A 17,422-nucleotide genomic window follows, 5' to 3' on the forward strand; every position below is an offset into this window, starting at 1 on the left:
CTCTGTGGCTGTGGCTCAGCCCTGCCAGGTCCTGCCTGGTCCCAGCTGCTCGTCCTGCCTGCCTCCAGGTGCAGACACTTTCGAAGACAAAAGGGCTGTGGCCAAGCCAAACCCGAGACTCATTCCGGCTTTGCAGAGCTCCAGCTGGGCAGGAATCAGCGATGCTGCTCCGCGCCGACAACGCGCAGGTGAGGCGCCCGCACCTCGCTGCGTGCGCGGGGCCGCTCCCAGGTGAGCGCCGAGGCACTGCCGGGGATGTCCCCATAGGGATGTCCCCAGGGGATGTCCCGGGGGGGCTCTGCCAGCCCGGGGGATGCCGTGCCCGGGGCTGCGCTCCCCGTCCCGCGGCGGGACCCGGCGTGCCGGGCGGGCGGCCGGGAGGGAGGGAGGCAGGCCGGGTGACATCAGCCGGAGGAGGGGCCTGCCCGCGAGTTTCTTTGCTCGGTGCATCACTTCCCGGCGCTGCCATACTCCGCTGTCCGCTCCCCGCCGCGGGGCCGGCGCCCATGGCGAGCCCGCCCGGCGGGGACAGCCCCGGCTCCGCCGCACGGCGCTTCCACTGCAGGTGAGCGGGGCCGGGACAGCCCGCGCCCCCTTTGGGGACAGCCCGGCCCCGAGCTGCGAGCCCGCCCAGCCCCGGGGGCAGCCCGCTCCTTGGGGACAGCCCGGCCCCGCAGCCGTGCCCAGCCCCGAGCCCCGGGGACATCGCGCTTCCTTGGGGACATCGCGCTCCTTGGGGACAGCCCGGCCCCGCAGCCGTGCCCAGCCCCGGAGCGCGGCGGAGGGACGGGAGGAGGAGGGAGCGCTCGTGCAGCGGAGCCCGGAGCTGTTGCACGGGTGGGCATGGAGCCGGGAAGGACGCGGCGCTCCCTCCCTCCGTGGGGCAGTCCGGGCGGATCCGTGGGGGCTGCCAAGGAGGAGAGCGGCTCCTCGGCTGGGGAGGGTGATGCTCGGAGCTCCTCGGTGCTGGGCATTGGCATGGGAGGCTCGTGATCGCACTGCAGAGACTTCGAGTCTCAGCTTTAAAACTGGGCGCTACAGAAATTTACACACGGCTGGGGGGAAGAAAAATAGCTCCAAGCTGTTTGGCGTTCGTGGCGAGGCTCATTCTCTTCATTTAGATCAAAAGTGGAAAACACTAAACCCGAAGAAAACTAAACGAGTGACTCTGAGGCCTTACAGCGTTGTTCATGCTGTTCACCATGGTGTTTTATTTCTCCTCTAGCTGTCTGAAGTGGAGGTGATGCAGTGGCTGGACTAGAGGGCTAAAAAAGCCCAAGAATGCTTCAAGTGTATGGGATACAGTAGCTTTTCACCAATTCTCTTTGCAGGCTCTGCAGTAATTAGCACGGCAGCTAGTGGGTTGTCTGCTTTAATGAGTGTTGGTTCATTAGGGTGGGCAGCAGGTGTTTCTTGGTTATGTTGTGTTGTAGAGCAACTCCAGGGAAAAGGAGGCAGCAGAGTTAATATCATTGCTCTGCCTACTCTGGGCGAGCTAGAGCTGGGGAGAACCCTGCTGGATTTTAACCAGGCTTGGGCTTCTTCTTTCTTTCTCTTTGTTTTTCATGGAAACTTTTTGGGGTGTGGATTTTGGTCACTTTTGCAAAGGAAATTTTAGTGGGAGGCCGCTTATCAGAAATGTTTGCCTGCGCACGAGCTCTGCTCCCAGCTGCTGGGGAAGAGAAATGGGAAGCATTTTCCTGTGGCTTATCTGGGCGGCTCTGGCAGGGCATGTGGTTTTACAAGTCTCTGCTGTGCCTTTTAGGCCTTGAAAGCAAGTGCTGGTGGAGCCTCTGTCCCTACTGCTCTGCAAAATAAGTGGTAACTTAGTTTCTTCCTTAATTTCACTTTTATTGCAGTGCGGAAACTTGAGGGCGAATTCAGTGGCTCTGTCTGGTGTGATGGGTGGAACCTCAGGTGACTGGGACTAAAAATCCAGTAATTTGTACTATAATCTTAATATGTGGGGTTTTCTTTTTTCTGGGAACATTTAGGTGCAAGAACTGCAGAAGATACCTGTGCAGGCAGGAGAGCTGGGGAAGATATTTTCCTTCTAGGAAACAGAGTGACGTGGGGTGAAACATGCGAAAAATGAAAGTGTTTATTCATTTTATGACATCCTTTAGTGGTTCCTTAAATTTAACCCCTCCTAAACAAAGGCATGTGCTCTGTTGTGCTGGCAGCAAATAATCCGAGTGCTGACTGGGCCAAACATCTCTATTTACAGAGAGTACAGTCAAAACTTTTGCTACAGCAGTCATACACAACAACCCAGAGTGTTTCTGCCCCTGTGTCTGCATTTGCTCACCTTTCTGTTGCCATTTGCTGCACAGAACTGTGGAGTTTCAGGCAGGACTTGTTGGAAGTCCAGGGCTTTGGAAGGTGTGACTCTGCAGGGCTGGTGGATCTGTGGGGTCAGCTCCTGGTGTGTGGTCACTGCTGGGGCTTGTTGGAATTGTCCACTTCTGTGATTGTGCCCCTCAAATTTGAGCTGGCCAAGCTCTGTGTGAGCCTGAGTTGGTGCTTTACCTTCCATGGGGTTTTGGGCTGGTATAAATTCAAGTGCATTAATTCAGCTGTGTGTAACCTCTGAGGACTTGTTGGGCAGCATAGGGTTTGTAGGAGCTGTGAAATACCTGCTGGCAGCAGGTGTGCTGCTCTTCTCCACTGCTGCAGGGGCTCCAACCTCCCTTCTGTGCTGGCTGGCTGATTTTGAAGTTGTGGGAAGCACCAAATCCATCAATGGTTCCTCTGGACTGTGGGCAGTGACCATTGCCCAGAGAGCTGCCCTGGATTTGGGCCCTTGTTCTGAAAGGCCACTCTGGAGATTTCTGGGTGTGGGAGGGAGACCTGGACATGTCCTGGGGAAACCCTCCCTGTCCTGCACTGACATCATGGAGATGTTATTGATCCCACACAGAAAGAACATTGATAATGCTGCAGTCAGTCCAGAAATGCATTAATCTGCCCTGAGAACTCAGATAAAAGCACACCTTCCCCTTCCCTTGCTCTCTGCTCTCCTGCAGTCTCTGTTTTCCAAAGCACTCCTGGCTTTTGTGATGTTTACAAACTTTCCTTGATTGTGTCGCAAACAGTCCCCATCTCACTCATTAGTGTCACCAGGGTGAGGACCTGACCTGAATGTGCATCGGGCAATTAGAGAGTGCTCTGAGCACCACAGAGCTCGGGGAGAAGAGGCTCCTTCCTCCTCTTCTGATGGGAAAACTGGGATGCAGAAACTGCTGGCCTTCTGACATGGAAGGCAGTGAGAGAGGGCACAACTCAGCCTGGTGGTTGAGGCAGAGTAAACTGGGGTTTGCAAAGCAAATTGGGGAGAAAATCCACTTCTGGGATGGATTTGTTCTTTGTTTTGTGTGCCACCAAGGGATAACAATACCATTAAATACTTGGTATTTTCCCCAGTTCTTGTAAAATAAACTCACACAACTTAGGAATCTGGACTTTATATAAGGCTAACAGCTATTTTCTTTTCAAGAGGTGATATCTAATTGTATCTGCCTGAGGTGAAAATTAGCACCAGCAGTAGTGCTGGGTTTGGCAAAGTGCAATCAGCTTCCTCTGTGGGGTTGGGGAAGGGCTCAGGTGCACTACCAGAAAACTGGGAATGGCCATTTGGTCTCTGTTTACTCTGTAGATTAAACTTGAAATTGCTTATTACATTTCTGAATGCTGGTTCAGAGGTTTCTGAAAGATTCTGATTTTTCTTCTGCTGGCAGTCTCCACCAGGCAGAAGGATGTGTAAAACAGGACAAACATTTCTAAAATAGCTGTGCTGCATAATAGCTGGCCAGAGCAAAAATTACATGATAGCTTAGCAGGCAGTGTTGGCTTTGTTGACATCTGTCTTGGGATGTTCTGGACTTCTCAGTTGTACTTTCAGCACTGGTGAGCCGTGTGGGCATCCCAAAGTGGAGCCAGGCAGGACATGGAGTGTCCACTCAGCAGGGAGAGGATCCTGCTGGGCACACCTGGGACTGTGGCTTTGCAGGTTTCCCCAGGATTTTGGGTGTCCTTTTTGGATCTTCTGTGTTTCACCTGGTGGGATGTGGGGACAGCAGCTCTGCCCCTGCTCTCCCCTGGGGCAGGGCTGTGCTTTGTGCCTGGCACAGAGGGATCCTGCTTTGCCTCTGCCCTGTAGGTGCTGCTGCCATACAAACACTCCTTGTCCTCAGGGTGTTGGTTGGGCTCTGTGCACATTAAATGGAGCTGAGCTGATGCTCTGCCCTCTCCTGTGCTGCCTTGCACTTCACTGATCCAGGTGCTGCTTGTTGTGCCTCTCCTGGGTGACAGCAGTCCCTCTGGATGCTTTGTCCCCAAATCCTGTGCCCTGTTTGTGCCAGGCAGACCAGAAAGAGAATGTTGTGCCTTGGCCGCGTGTTTGTGGTTATTCCAAGTTTTCCTCTGAGTCAGCTGAAGTCAAATCAGTTTGTGACTCAGCTGTGGCCTGAGGACACCCCTCAATGCCAGTTTTCTGTGAGATAAATATTAATAATCACACCAGAGCTGGGTCTGGAAGCAGCTGTGACCCTTCCCACCTGGAATGTTGGCTGTGGGGCAGGAGGGAGCTGTGCTGCCCAGAGCTCCATGGCTTTGCTGCCTGTTGCATTGGTCACTGGCTGCTTCTCTCCTGGGAAGGTGTCTGCAGGAGAGGAGGGACACTGCAAAGAGTTCCTGTGAGCAGGAGATTGGTGTTGGATCGTGGTGACTGGTGCAGCAGTTTTGTTCACTCCATGACTAGTGGGTCCTGTTCTGGCTCCAGGTCCTGTCAGAGCTCTGGCTGATCCCACAGCATGAGCTGCTTATGGCACAGGAAAATCCTGTGTGTGATTAATTCCTGTTTTCCTGGAGGATGTGGCCAATTGGGGATCTGCTGCCCCTTATTTTCAAAGTTAGGGGAAGCAGTGCCTGTTACACCAAAGGAAGAAAACGTGTTATGAAAGCTGAGAAATTGATTTGTTATAGAAGAGTGATTTTTAAAATCCTTTTTGGCTCTTCCTCTCTTGAGTCAAATGCAGCTGGACCATGGTGATTGGAGACAGGAACAGGCTGCACAGCTCCCTTGGCATTCCCCTCTTCCAGCTCAGGGCTGAGTGTCCCAGACACTGGATTTTTTCCTGATATATTACATAAACCACAGGGGAAAGCCTTGCCTTGGTGGTGCCTTGAGGATGAGCAAAGCCATAGCCAGAAGCAGAAAGGCTTAAAATTGGAAATGCTGGTGAAAGTCTGGAGAATTCTCACTGATCCAGGCCTCAGGCTTGGAGGAAGCATCTATGGGAGGCAGAGGATGTTTTTAGGGGCTGGCAGTGATAGAATGGCTTGGTTTGTTAAAGGAAGTTCATCAGGATGGAAGATCCTGCCTGGGCTCGGACCTGTGGAGTGTCTGTGTGTTCCTGTTAAAGCAGGAGGGCTCAGTGTGCCCTGGGAGGTGACATTGCCACCTCTGCTTCTCTGTGCTTGGAGCTGAGCGAGGCAGGGGGGCAGTGCTGGGGGGGGACCGGGGTCCCTGCAGGACCCCCCTGCCGCCACCTGCCCTGAGCCTGCCCTGTGTCCTGATCCAGGCACTTCAGATGTGGCTCCCTTCATCCGTGCTGCTTTAGCACATCCCCGGGACACAGCTTTGTCACCGCTCTCTTTGCTTTGGGCTCCCCACAGAGCAGATGCTGCTGTCTCAAGCCCCATCTCCCCAGCTCTCATGCTCCTGTTTTCCCCTCTGTGCTCTCTTGTCTCCTCTCCAGCAGCTCAGACTTTGGTGCTGCAGAACACAAACTGTATTTCTGTTGAGGTATGTGCATTTCTTGCTGTCTCATGATTTTGCACTCGGGGTGGTGTCCAGACTTGCTTGAAGAACAGGTTTGAACTCTGTCAGGTCTTACACTGCAAGAAGCCACAAGCAGCAAGTTTCTGAAAGTGGAGAGAGGGATTTTACTTAACTCTTGATGCTCTTCTGCTTGAAGAGCAATTTTATCTCCAAATTGCTCTCAGTGTATCTGGTGCTGTGTCCCATCCCTCCCATTCCAGTCCTGCTCTCTGTGCCCCTTTGATCAGCCAGCCCAGCTTCCAGAATTCCACTTCCCTCTTATAAAATCCTTTGCCAACCAAAGCCATGAAACCCAAATTCCTGCTGGTCTGGGCACACAGGCTGAGTATCCCAACCACAAAGTGAATTCTGGGCCTGGGCTATTTATATTGTCAGTGGGAAAGCTTTTCATTGACTGGGCTGCTCCCTCCCTAAAGATACTTTTAATTAAATGTTATTTGACAGATCTGACTTTCTAATTGGCTTGGATTTAACTGGTATAAATGGGATTTTTTTCCCACTGAAAGCTGAAGAAAGTAGGAATCATTTTGTTGGAAGGCTATTTGCATTCAGAGTCACGTCCATCTGTTGTTTAATGTAATAAGCTAATAGAATGGGAAAAAAAAAAGCCAAACCCCCCCCACAACCAGAAAGTCAACATCCCTGCCAGTGCCTGGTGAGGAGAGGGTGAAAGGGACACGGCTGCCTCAGCTTTGGAGCTCTCTTAACAATGCCCAGCAATGTTATGCAACTGCCTAGGGAAGGAAGTGAAAAATTATCATTACAGTGCAGTTTCAAGGGCAATATTAAATGAGCAATTTGCAGCACAGCTCTGTACTTAAGTCACTTAACTCACTTCTCCTGAGATAAAATTAACAGGGCTGGTTGAGGACAATAGCCATGACCTCTGTTCCCTTAGGAGAGGGGCAGAGACAGGCTCTGTTTAGAACTGAGGGGCTGAGAGCCTTCCAAGTGGGCAGCCAAACCCAAACCAATGTCATGGCCTGACCCTGGAAGTGCCTGAGGGATCCCTGTCCCACTGGAGCCTGGAAAAGGGGGACAAGCATCTGCTCAAGCACCTCACTGATATCTGCTCCTCCTTATTTCAGTGGAAGGGATAAGAAGACCTGCAAGGCCCTGGACACTGGAGCAGCAACAAACCCTTGAACTGATGATTTGGAAAGCAGTGCTGCTGTCTGTTCAGTACCTTCAGGGTAGGAGTAAATAGCTTAAAAATCTATTCCCAGTTTGCTTTAGCAAGAGGATTTTGCCTGAGGATGGCAGGCACTGGAACCACAGGTGTTTCCTTTCTGACTCTGAGATTAAACAGGATCCATCCAAAGAAGCTTCACCTTCTGCTCTGAACCATAGCTCTGTGCAGCTGCTACCCCTGGAGGGATTTTTGGAAGAGGAATATTGGATTGTCTTGGCTCCCCTCAAGCTTTTCTGTTACCCTTTGCTCTTCCACCCTCTGGAGCAGCCAGAGGGGCTCCTCGCTGGGAGTTAGGGGCTAATGCAAGAGAAAGGCCAAGAAAAAGGATTTAAATGGGGAAAACACTAATAACACAGCTCAGAGTAAGAGCTGTTTCATGCTCCACCTGGGAGCAGATGTTTTGTCTTGGAAGCTGCTTTTAAAAATGCATGGGCAGGGCTGGGAGCTGTCAGCTCTGTCTGCAGCTGGCTCTGAGCTGCACAGGGTGGCTGCTGGAGGCTGCTCTGAGCACCCAGGGGCTCACAGGGCTCCCTTCCTGCCCTGGGCACCCTGCTCTGCTCCCCTTACTCCTGTTGGCTGCCAGGGAGCAGAGCTGGCTGCTGAGAAAGAGAACAGAGTTGGCTGCTGAGAAAGGGAGCCCTTCCCTGGCTGCTGTGGCTGCAGGTCCAGCTGCTGATCTGTGATGGCATTTGGGACAGATTGCCTGATCTGCAGCCTCTCCCTGGCAGGATTGGCTTCTCTTATAGGATTGCAGCAGAGGAGATCAGCTTTGCCACAGGACAGCACCATAATGAATGGTTGAGCTGAGTTCCCCAGGGGAAGCCCCACCTCGCTTCTGGGACAGGGGTCCCTGTGTGTGGTGGAGTTTCTGCATGCCTTGATGAGCAGAGCTGCACAAATGTGTATTTCCAGGTAGAACAGAGGGGTTTGCTGCACCAAATGCCTTCCCAGTTCTGTTTCCAGGACTTTCCTGACACTCCTGTGGTTTTGCAGAGCACTGGGCTGTGTTTGCTCTGGGGGTGTCACAGCAGGTGCTATTTGAGTGTTCACCTGAACCTGCTGGTACCTCCTTGGGCACTTTGGTGTGAATTGCTGCATTTTCCTGTGCTCTGGAGCAGCTTCAGCCCAAATTAGTTCATTGTGGGAGAAGTTTCTTCTGTGATGCACGCTGCAGAGTTGAGGTGGCTCTTTGTGCACTCCATCCGTGGAATATCTGTTCGTGCCTGAGGAGAGCTGGGAAGTGCTGATTAATACTCATCTCTGTGGGGCTATTTGTTAATTACTGTTATTCATGGTTTGTGTGATGGTGCTGAGTGGATCCTGGCAGGGTTGCATCCGTTCCAGGGCTCCAGAGTGCATGGTAAACACCAGTGTTTTATTGCAGCTTTTCTAGGAAATATTGTTCCTGTTTTCAAGGGTGGGAGATTGTATAGCCATCAGGGTGAAAGAGAACAGAGGTGGTAAAACTGGGAGCTGAATGTCCTGACTCCCACTCCTTTCCTTCAGCACTTCCTTGCCCACGTCAGAGTGAGGGTAATTGTGCTAATTGTGAATTGGAGACCTTGGCTTTGTCCTTCACTGAGCCCTGCTGGGCACTGCAGCACTGGTGTCACACGGAATTACAGGGGCTCTGCTGTTCTAACAGGGAGCAGAAAGTTGTTTAGGAGGAAGTTAGCAGCTGGTGAATGAAATGCCAGCCTCTGCCTGTTCACAAGGTGTCCCTAGCAAAGGGAACACTGCAGACCACAGGAGAAGGAGCAGCCTGGGTGGCCCTGGGCTCTCTGGTCACTGAGAAGAGCCCAGAGCCAGGGCTTGAAGCGAGCCGAGCAGCCCTGAGTGCTCAGGCACCTGTGACTCCATGAGTTCCCTGTCTCAGGCTTTGAGAAGAGAGCAGTTAATTTAAAAAGGAGAGAGGGACACAGAGCAATGTTCCCTGTCAGAAAATCCTGCAAGTTCAATTGTGGGAGTGAGTGGAGCTGCCCTGCCTTGGGGGTGGTTGTCTTTTGGGGTATGGTGAAAGATGGAGGGAGAAAAGCACACACATCTGCGGTTCCAGCTGGGCAGGAAGGATTTGGGATGGGCAGGAGCTGCAGGGCTTTGAGGAGGGTCCTGTCCTTACTGTCCTTGTGCACTCACCATATCCCAGCTGGTGCTGCAGCAGCAACAGCCCCTTTTTTTAGCAGCTGTCTGCAGAGATTTGTATGGAGGAAATGCTCTGGGGATTGGATCTTGCTGCAAAACACAGAGGCCATCAGATTGAGCTTGTTTATCAGCCAAGCCTGCTGCAGCATGAAGGCAGGAATACAAACCACCAGCGACCAGCACATGGAAATACTGAGCTTCCTAAGCCACTGGTGCTTCTCTTTTTCCCCTGACAAACAAGCCCTTGTGATTTCCAGCTTGGGAAGCCCATGGGCCAAACATCTCATGGTGCTTGAGGGGAGGCTTACACCCATAAAAGCTGCTGAATGTCCTGGAATTGTGATCCTCCACGTGTACCTCCAGGCATTTCCTGGCCTCTGAGTTCAGCTGAGTGTCTGAGCTCCTGCACGGGTCTAAATAATAAAACATATGAGTTCACTGCCATGTGCTCAGAATTTTAAGGCTGCAGCCCTTGGCCAGCTCTGGTATGAATTGCTTCCATCAGGGCAGTAATCCAGGAAACCCCGAGCACGAACTGCTTGGCTGATGGAAGTCTGTGGTTTGGTGCCTTCCCGGGTAAAGCAGGGGGGAAAGGAAAGCTGCTGTTTTCTGTGTGTTCATCCCTCTGGTGTGTGTGCCCTGCTGGGAGGGCAGGCAGGGGCAGCTCCAGCAGGTACCACAGGCTCTGAGGAGATGCTGGTCCACAGGGAGCTTCTGCAGCGTGCTCAGGTGTCTGGGGAGTTAATAATGAAACGACTGAAAATACCCACTTTTTCCTCTGCTGTTCTGAAGAAAAGAAAAACTCCCTCTGCAAGGTGTTCTCTTCAATAAAAGCATCCTTTGGCAGCAGTGGTTTTGGCAGAAGCTTGTCACCAGCTGTGCCAGTGAGTGACCACTCTGCAGAGGGGACCAGCAGCACTTCTGTCACGTAAGGATGAGGAGTGAGTAGAGAAAAATGTTGTGTTGTGTTTCCCTGCCCTGAGCAAAGTGATTCCCCTGTGGTGGTGGCAATCCCTTCCTGCATGGCCCTGGGTGACTCAGGAATTCCCCTCAGGTTTCCTGGGGGCTCCAGCTCTGCTCTGTGGAGCTCCAAGCCCACATTCTGGGGGCAGAGCTGAGCTGCCCAGGGCAGCTGTGTGAGCAGCAGCTTGGGAAGGGAAGGCAGGAGATGCTTTGCAGCCCTGGCTGCAGACAGAACTGAGTCATTTGTCGAGGCTGACACTCTCAGAGCTGCTTGCCTGAGGCTGGCGTGGCTCAGGCAGGAGAGTGAGGATGCAGCCATCCAGATACACAGAGAGGAGAGAAAAGTAACAGCTCCCAACATGTGACTGCAATGGAAGTGAAAAAAACCCCATCCCCAATTAAAGCCATGTGTGTTGGTGGATGGAACTGCTCCTGGAAGCTTCGTGGAGGCTGTTTGTGCAGCACAAATGCAGCAGCTCTGGAATGCCCTGCATCAGAACAGGCAGGCTCCTCCAGCACATGAAATCCCTGTGGAAACAGAGCAGCTCCCCCAGCCCACCACCCTCAGGGGTTAAGGTAAGAGCTGTCTTGTCAGCTGTCTCCTCCTCCCTGTCCCTGCTCCTGAAGCACATTTTCCATGCAGCCTGGTGCTGTGCCATGTGTGTTTTTTCACTGCTGGATGATGATGATGTCTCTGTGCTGGAGCAGAGATTTTCTTTTTCTGCAGACATGCATAATTCAGTTGTCAGGATAAATGGGCTCCCTGGATTTGGGCATGTGTGTGAGGCTGATGCTGGATCCTCCCTTCTCTCACCAGTGTGAGGCAGGAGGGGAGCAGGGAATTCTCCCAGAGCTCCAGAGCAGCAGCCTGTGGTCTGTAAACTCATTGCAGTAGCTGTGAGATTGCAAGAAGGATCTAAATTAAACCCAAAATAGGCCTGTGGAGAGGAGCCTTCTGGCTGGATTTGGGAAGACTTTTCAAGAAACGTGATGTTGGTACAAAACTCTCCTGTGGAAGAACAGGACCAGAGCCCACTTCCCACACAGAGGATGTGATCTACATGACAAACTCTTCTCAAAATACATGTTTGCTGCTGTTTACACCTGTGATTGCACTGCACAAATACCAGTGTCAGAGCCAGACTGATGTGGTGTGTGGGGAGGAGCAGGAGCTGCCTCCCCGTGCTCGATCTGCACAGAAGCATTTCCAGGGTGGATGTTTTCCATGCTGGGACAGAAGTGCTGGAAATCTGGGGGGATGTGGTGGAGAGCTCAGTGCCAGGGTGCTGTGGGAGCAGCTGGCAGGATGCTGGAGGGATCCCTGGGAGGCAGCAGACACCCAGCACAGTGCCAGACAGCGGGGCTGCTCTCTGAGGAGAGAGCTGAGTGAAATTCTCACCTTGTGTGGGACCATGTGCCTTTCTGGGACTCCTGCCATGCTTGGATTTGGGGCTTCCCACCTGGTGGGATACATAGATGTTTCTACAGTGTGCTCTGAAGTACTTTTGGTGCTGGTCTGCTGGGTTTGGGTTTGCACTGAGGAGCTGGAGGAGCAGCTTTAGAGATGCTGGCAAAGGTTGCAGTGGACACCTGGCTGATATTTGAGCTCCTGGGGAGCCTCTTCCCTTGTTTTACAGACAGATGTGGAATTATCTTTAGAAAATCTGGAGGGATGCCCTGTGGCTGTGTAGCAGCCAGGGGGAAGGGCAGTGTCCAGTGTGAGCTCTTGTTCTCCTGGCCCTCTAAACCCATGAGTGCCTCTGGGCTGATGCCTGATTTTTGGCACCCCGGGAATTTTCAGGGAGAGCACAACAATGCTTTGAACAGCCCTCTGAGCAGGAGACAGCTGCACAAAAACAATGTCAAATTGGTGCAATCTGCTGTGCTGCAGCTTTGCCAGCAGCAATCTGTCCTGGTGGCTGGCAATGCTTCAGCCCTGGCGGGAGCTCTGCCCACGTGCCCTGTGTGACCTGGGAGTGCCACCTTTGAGAATCCCCCTGCTCTGGGCACTCGGGGCTCTCATCACTGAGGGAGGGACTAGCACAGGCTCTCCCTGGCTGGATTTGACCCTCCACACAGGCTTTACCAGATGGTCATTTGAAAAAGGAGCTGCTGCACTTCTGGATTTGTCTGGTTCCTGCTCTTTGCTCTTCAGAGCGCTCTGCAGGAAGAACAAGGGCCAGGTTTGTGCTGGCTCTGTCACTGAGGTCCCATCCAAGCCCCTTTCAGGGGCTGCAGAGCATCCTTAGCATTCTCTGGTGAGCTGGGATGGCTCAGCCCCTCCCTGGCTCCCAGGCTCAGGGTGTGAATTCTCTGCTGGATCCCAAAGGCTCCTCTCTCTCTTGGCCTGGAGCCCTTGGCTTGGGGCTGGTGGAAGCAGATGAGACAGGAAGGGAGCAGAACCAAACTGGCTGTAGGCTGCTGTGGAGTCAGTGGAAAAAGCTGTGGTGTGAACTTTGCCGTGGTTTCCTTCTCTGCTGCATCACAGTGACGATGCCGTGGCCGTGCCCAGCCTGGCTGGGGGCAGGAAGGAGGCACCACGTGGGGACTGTGGGCAGCCTCCAGCTGCTGCAGGAGCTTTGGGATGGGGTGGGACATGGCACAGGCAGAGGTGGTTCCTTGGGCTGGCTGGGCTTGGCTGTAAGGCAGTCCCTGGTGTGCCTGGGGCTTGGCAGCACCTTTTCCATACACAGCTGTTTTCCTGCTGCAGGCAGGAGCAACTGGCAGGCTGGGAGAGGAAGGAGAAGTGGGAGCTGCAGCTGGAGGGGTCTCCAGGCAGCTTGAATGGAGAATAGGCTGGGGCCTGTGAGAAAACAAGGCTTGCTTTCACTCAAGGTTGTGCAGGAGAGGAAACCTCACACAGCCTGTGCAGCTGCCCAGAACAACTGGGACCATTGTGCTGGTGGCACTGGTGGGGCTCAGCCTGACCCTGCCGGCAGCTGGGGGAGGCTGGGATGGGCTCAGTCTCTGGTGCTGAGCTGCTGATCCTCTGGGATCCATGAGGGATCCATGGGGACCCATCCCTGGCTCAGGAGCCCCTTCTCCCATCCCAGGACAGCATCCAGGCTGAGCCCCCACTGGGTGTCTGGGGCAGTTTTGGAGAGGAGATGTCTGTAAATCTCTCATTTATGGTTCTTCTGAATTTGGAAAGAACCCCCCAAACCAGGACTTGCCCATTTTCAGTATTAAGTTTGGCCTGAATGAGCTCCTCTATACTGGTGGGTAATAGAAGCTGAATGGTGTAAATAAAATAGGTAACAAATAAATTATTTTCATTGTTTGGATGTGGATAAGGCAATTACTTATTTTTCCTAATGGATGTGGTAATTGTAACCTGCTGGATTCTGCAGTATGTTTGTTTAAATCACAGCATATATTTATATATTTTAGTGAGAGATGTGTTGACCCAGTTGCCAAAGTAAGTTTGTCCTGAAAAGCCTCTCAGCCTGCATGTCCTCTGCTGCTCTCTGGCTTTGGAAGTGACTGAAGGAAACAGCACTTCACTGCTGGTGACACCATCCCCAGAGTGCTGTTTAATGGCACTGTGATGGATTAACCTCATTAAAGGTGCTAGTGTTGTTCAAGAAAGCAAAATACTCTTGGAAAACTCAGGAAGCTCCCTTTGTTTGCTGAGCTCATTCCTCTGTGACAAAATAGAAATGTTTAAAACCCCGTCCTGTTGCAGGTGCTGGTTTGTTGGTGCTCTGCAGGGCCCATTTCAGGGGTCAGGAGCAGCCCAAACTGCTGAGCTTGTGTTTCTGGGGAGGAAAGAGCATCCTCAGGCATCAGCATCGTGACTCCACTTGTGTTTGGCAGGCTGGTGCTCCTGGCCTCTACATTCATTTCTGCTGTTCTCACATGGCTGCTGGTGGTTGGGTTTATGCCCTGCTGATGAGCTGTGCAGAGAATTTGTGTTCCAGGCTCGTTTCATTCTCACTCTTATTGAAAGTGAGTTCTCCTGCACAGCTCTCCTTTAGAGAATTTGATCAGTTCATACACTTGGTGGATTCATAATAATTTTTTTTTCCCATTTGGGAGTCAGAACATGTTTTAATGAATTAATTTTCAAATTGATATCTCCTTAATCATCACTTCCTCAGACCCTGCGAAGTATTTGCATCTTATAATTTAAGTGCTTTGAAACTGGCTATCAAGTGAAACTGTTAACCAGGCTGGATGAAATTCACATTTGCACCTTAATCTCGTCTGAGCATTTTCAAGTGCTGGAAGTTAATTACATCCATGGTAGTCCTTTGATACTTGACTAATTTTGGAGCACAATGACTTGAAATTTCTGCTCATTGCCTGTTAGAAATTTCACTCCTCAGCTGACACAGAAAAATTTCCTTTTGCTCTCTGTTCTTCCTGTGGGTCCAGCTGGATTTGTGGGCAGCATTTGGGTCATGGATTCAGGATAATTGTTTCCAGTGTATCATTCACTGAGAGCCCAAACCTTCCTGGTGTGGGTCAGGTTTCTGCAGGTCAGGGATCTCTTCAGCTCCTGGATTTGGGGGCTTTTCTTTGTTTTTTGGTGTGTGCTGAGCTGGGAGCTTCCCTGCCTGCATGGATGGAAGGTGCTGCACCTCATTCACCTCATTCCCCTTGGGAGGGAGGGAGCCAGGGCTCCTTTCCCTTCCCTACAGCTGACTCACAGCAAGGCATCATTTTCCCCCAGAGCCTCAGCTGCCTTTTTGAAAAATGGGCTAATTGCTGCCCTCGCACCTCTGCAAAATATTTTGGAGTCCTTAGGTTGAAGTTTCTGCACCTACTGACTCAGAGTCATAAAAAACCAAGCAAATAACTCTGAAAACAGCAAATAACTCCCATCTGTCCCCTGCTTCCCCATCCCCACGGATCAAAGCCACAGAGGTTGTGTAAGCAGGGGAATGCTGGATGACTTTTGCTTTCCAGCAGGCAGTGGGGAGTTTGGATTTGGATTTGTGACAATGATGCAGCTTTTTGGAGCCATTCCCCATTGAAATGGGGTCTCATTCAGCACTGCTAATGAGAGGGTAAAGGCAGCTAAATACAGCTGTCTTCCTCAGTGGCATTTGGGATTTATTAGCAAATATGCAGTGGAATTGAATCCCTTGTAAGTACTCTGCAGCTAATGGTAGATAGCAATTAGCTGAAATGACTACTGTGGAGCACTGATGCTGCATCAGTGAGGGGACAGGCAATCTGCAGCCAGCACAGACCCAGCAGCTTCCAGAGCTCCCTGGAGTTTTTCCCCTCTGGATTTTCTGCTTTGTGCCCTTAGCAAAAGCCTGCAGTGAAAATCGCTGGGTCTGGGTAATCCCCGGAGCTCCAGCTTGAGCAAACACTTCCCCAGCAGCAGGGAGAGTGTGGATGTTGTTATTTCCAGCTCAGGGGTCACTGAAAGGACTCACTGCAGTGTTCCTAGCAGTGGAAGTGTGTGCAGTGGGAGCCTCCTCCCCTCCAGATGTGCAGGCTCTGCCCCAGATGCTTGGAACCACTTCAGAAGCTGGGGAGGACTGGGTGCAGCATTCCTGGTTTCATCTCTGACCTTTTCCTCTCCCAGCTCAACAGGAGGTTTTGTTTCCTTCCCCTCACTGATGGGGTGAGGGGTGGGTCAGGGTGTCCCAGGGGCTCTGCCCTTTGGCTGCAGGGGAAGCAGCTCCTGTGTGCTGTTTCCAGCTTCCAAAAGTGCTTTGAACCAGGCTCATTTCATGTAAATCTTGGTTTGTTTGTCACCCTCCCTGCCAGAAACAGGGAGTTTGAGACAGAAACCTGCTTGTCAGGAGGGGATTAGTGCTGGGGATGTGATGTGGGTGGGGACTGAGGGGCTGTGCTGGCCAGATCTGCATTTGGGAGAGAGAAAATTGAGGATTTTCATTATTCTCCTGCCAGGTTGCTGCTGGGTGTGTTGGTGATGGAGAGGAGCAGTGTGGATAGGAGGGACTGAATGATGGATGGGTGCAGTGCTGTGGCAAGGAGATGGTATTTGTGGGGAGGAAGCTGAAATCACCTGGATTTAGGAGCAAAGAATGGGATTTTCTTAATGATTGGAGCTCATTGGGAGCAAGTGAGAGAGAGGGGCAGGTGTGGATGTGCTGGACCCTGCCTGGGGCACAGTAAACAGGGAAAACTGCCCCAAACCCTTGGGAGAGTGCCCCAGGCAGAGAAGAGCAGTGCCTGAGGCTAAATGGGTATAAATTCATGTGAATAACCCAGCCTGTGCCTCAGGAGGGTCTGGAACAGCTCTCCTCAGGTAGAAGGGCAAAGGAAAATATTCAGGCCTCTCCCCATGAGTGGAGGGGACACATCCCAAGGGTCTGAGGCCGCCTGGACCTGGTGGTTCAGAGCCATCAGCTCCCTCTCGGCTACAGGAGCCCTGCAGGGCTGGCAGAGGAAATTGCTGAAGGGGAATAATTCCCAGCTTGATTGACTGGCAGCACACCCTTAAAGAAAGTCATTATTCCAATGCATATTTAGTTTGTTGAGGCAGTGAATGTGCATTTACACTGAGCACCTGGTAAATGTGATCCTTTTTTGGTTCAGAAGAAATGTTTAATTGCCCGTCAGCAGCGCTCTGGAATTAGATTTATTTTTGTACAAAACCTAATCAGATTGCAAGTAAGATACTAAAATCTGTTGCTTCACTAACTCAAATCAATAGAAATACTAAGGGGGATTTTTTTTTTACTACTCATGGTGGTTTTGATGGGTTTTTTTCAGCCTTACCTTCTGTCTAAAAGCCTGGAGTTTTGAACTACACCAGGTCTGATTGGGAATGAGCTCTGCAATCGCCCCCACTAACATGAATCAAATATCTATAAATACCTTTCCTTTTCCCTTCTCTCCTTTTTTTTAAAGGCAGTTTCACCTTGCAGGCAGGCCGAGTTTCTCTTGTCCTGTGATATTTGCAATATTTAAGGCAGCAGACGGGTGACCCCAGGCTCTGTCTGGTGCCATGATAATTTTCTGTGTGCCCTGATGGAGTTGTTGTCAGCAGTGACAGGTTGCTGTGAGCAAGGCAGCCCTGAGCAGGGTGTTGGGAGGTTTGGTGTGTGGTGTTCCCACTCTGGGCACCTCTGTCATCACCCAATTATAATATCCTAATTATGGTGTTTGACAGCAGCCATGGTGATCACTGATAATGGCACTGGTGGCACCTTGTGCTGTTCCCTTTATTCCTCACAGTGTCCTTGGCTTCCCCAGCACTCCTGGGACTGTCTCTGCCTTCTCCAAATTGCTGAAAACATTTGATATGTGAGAATCTTTCTATTTTACCTTTTCCAGAGGCACATTTTTGCAGTGGA

At 51.7% G+C, this 17,422-nt stretch overlaps 1 protein-coding gene across 2 annotated transcripts in view; it reads left to right on the plus strand.

The window, feature by feature from the left end:
- Positions 1 to 448: 448 nt before the first annotated feature.
- GPSM1 (G protein signaling modulator 1) overlaps positions 449 to 17,422 on the plus strand; it is a 65,546-nt gene continuing 48,572 nt past the window's right edge. For both annotated transcript variants that reach the window (XM_030961645.1, XM_030961646.1), the window contains exon 1: positions 449 to 565. In XM_030961645.1, coding sequence (XP_030817505.1) covers positions 507 to 565 — 59 coding nt within the window. In that variant the 5' untranslated portion in view covers positions 449 to 506. The remainder of the gene's footprint in view (positions 566 to 17,422) is intronic.

This window comes from Camarhynchus parvulus, chromosome 17 (genome assembly GCF_901933205.1).
Source record: "Camarhynchus parvulus chromosome 17, STF_HiC, whole genome shotgun sequence".
Lineage (NCBI taxonomy): Eukaryota > Metazoa > Chordata > Aves > Passeriformes > Thraupidae > Camarhynchus > Camarhynchus parvulus.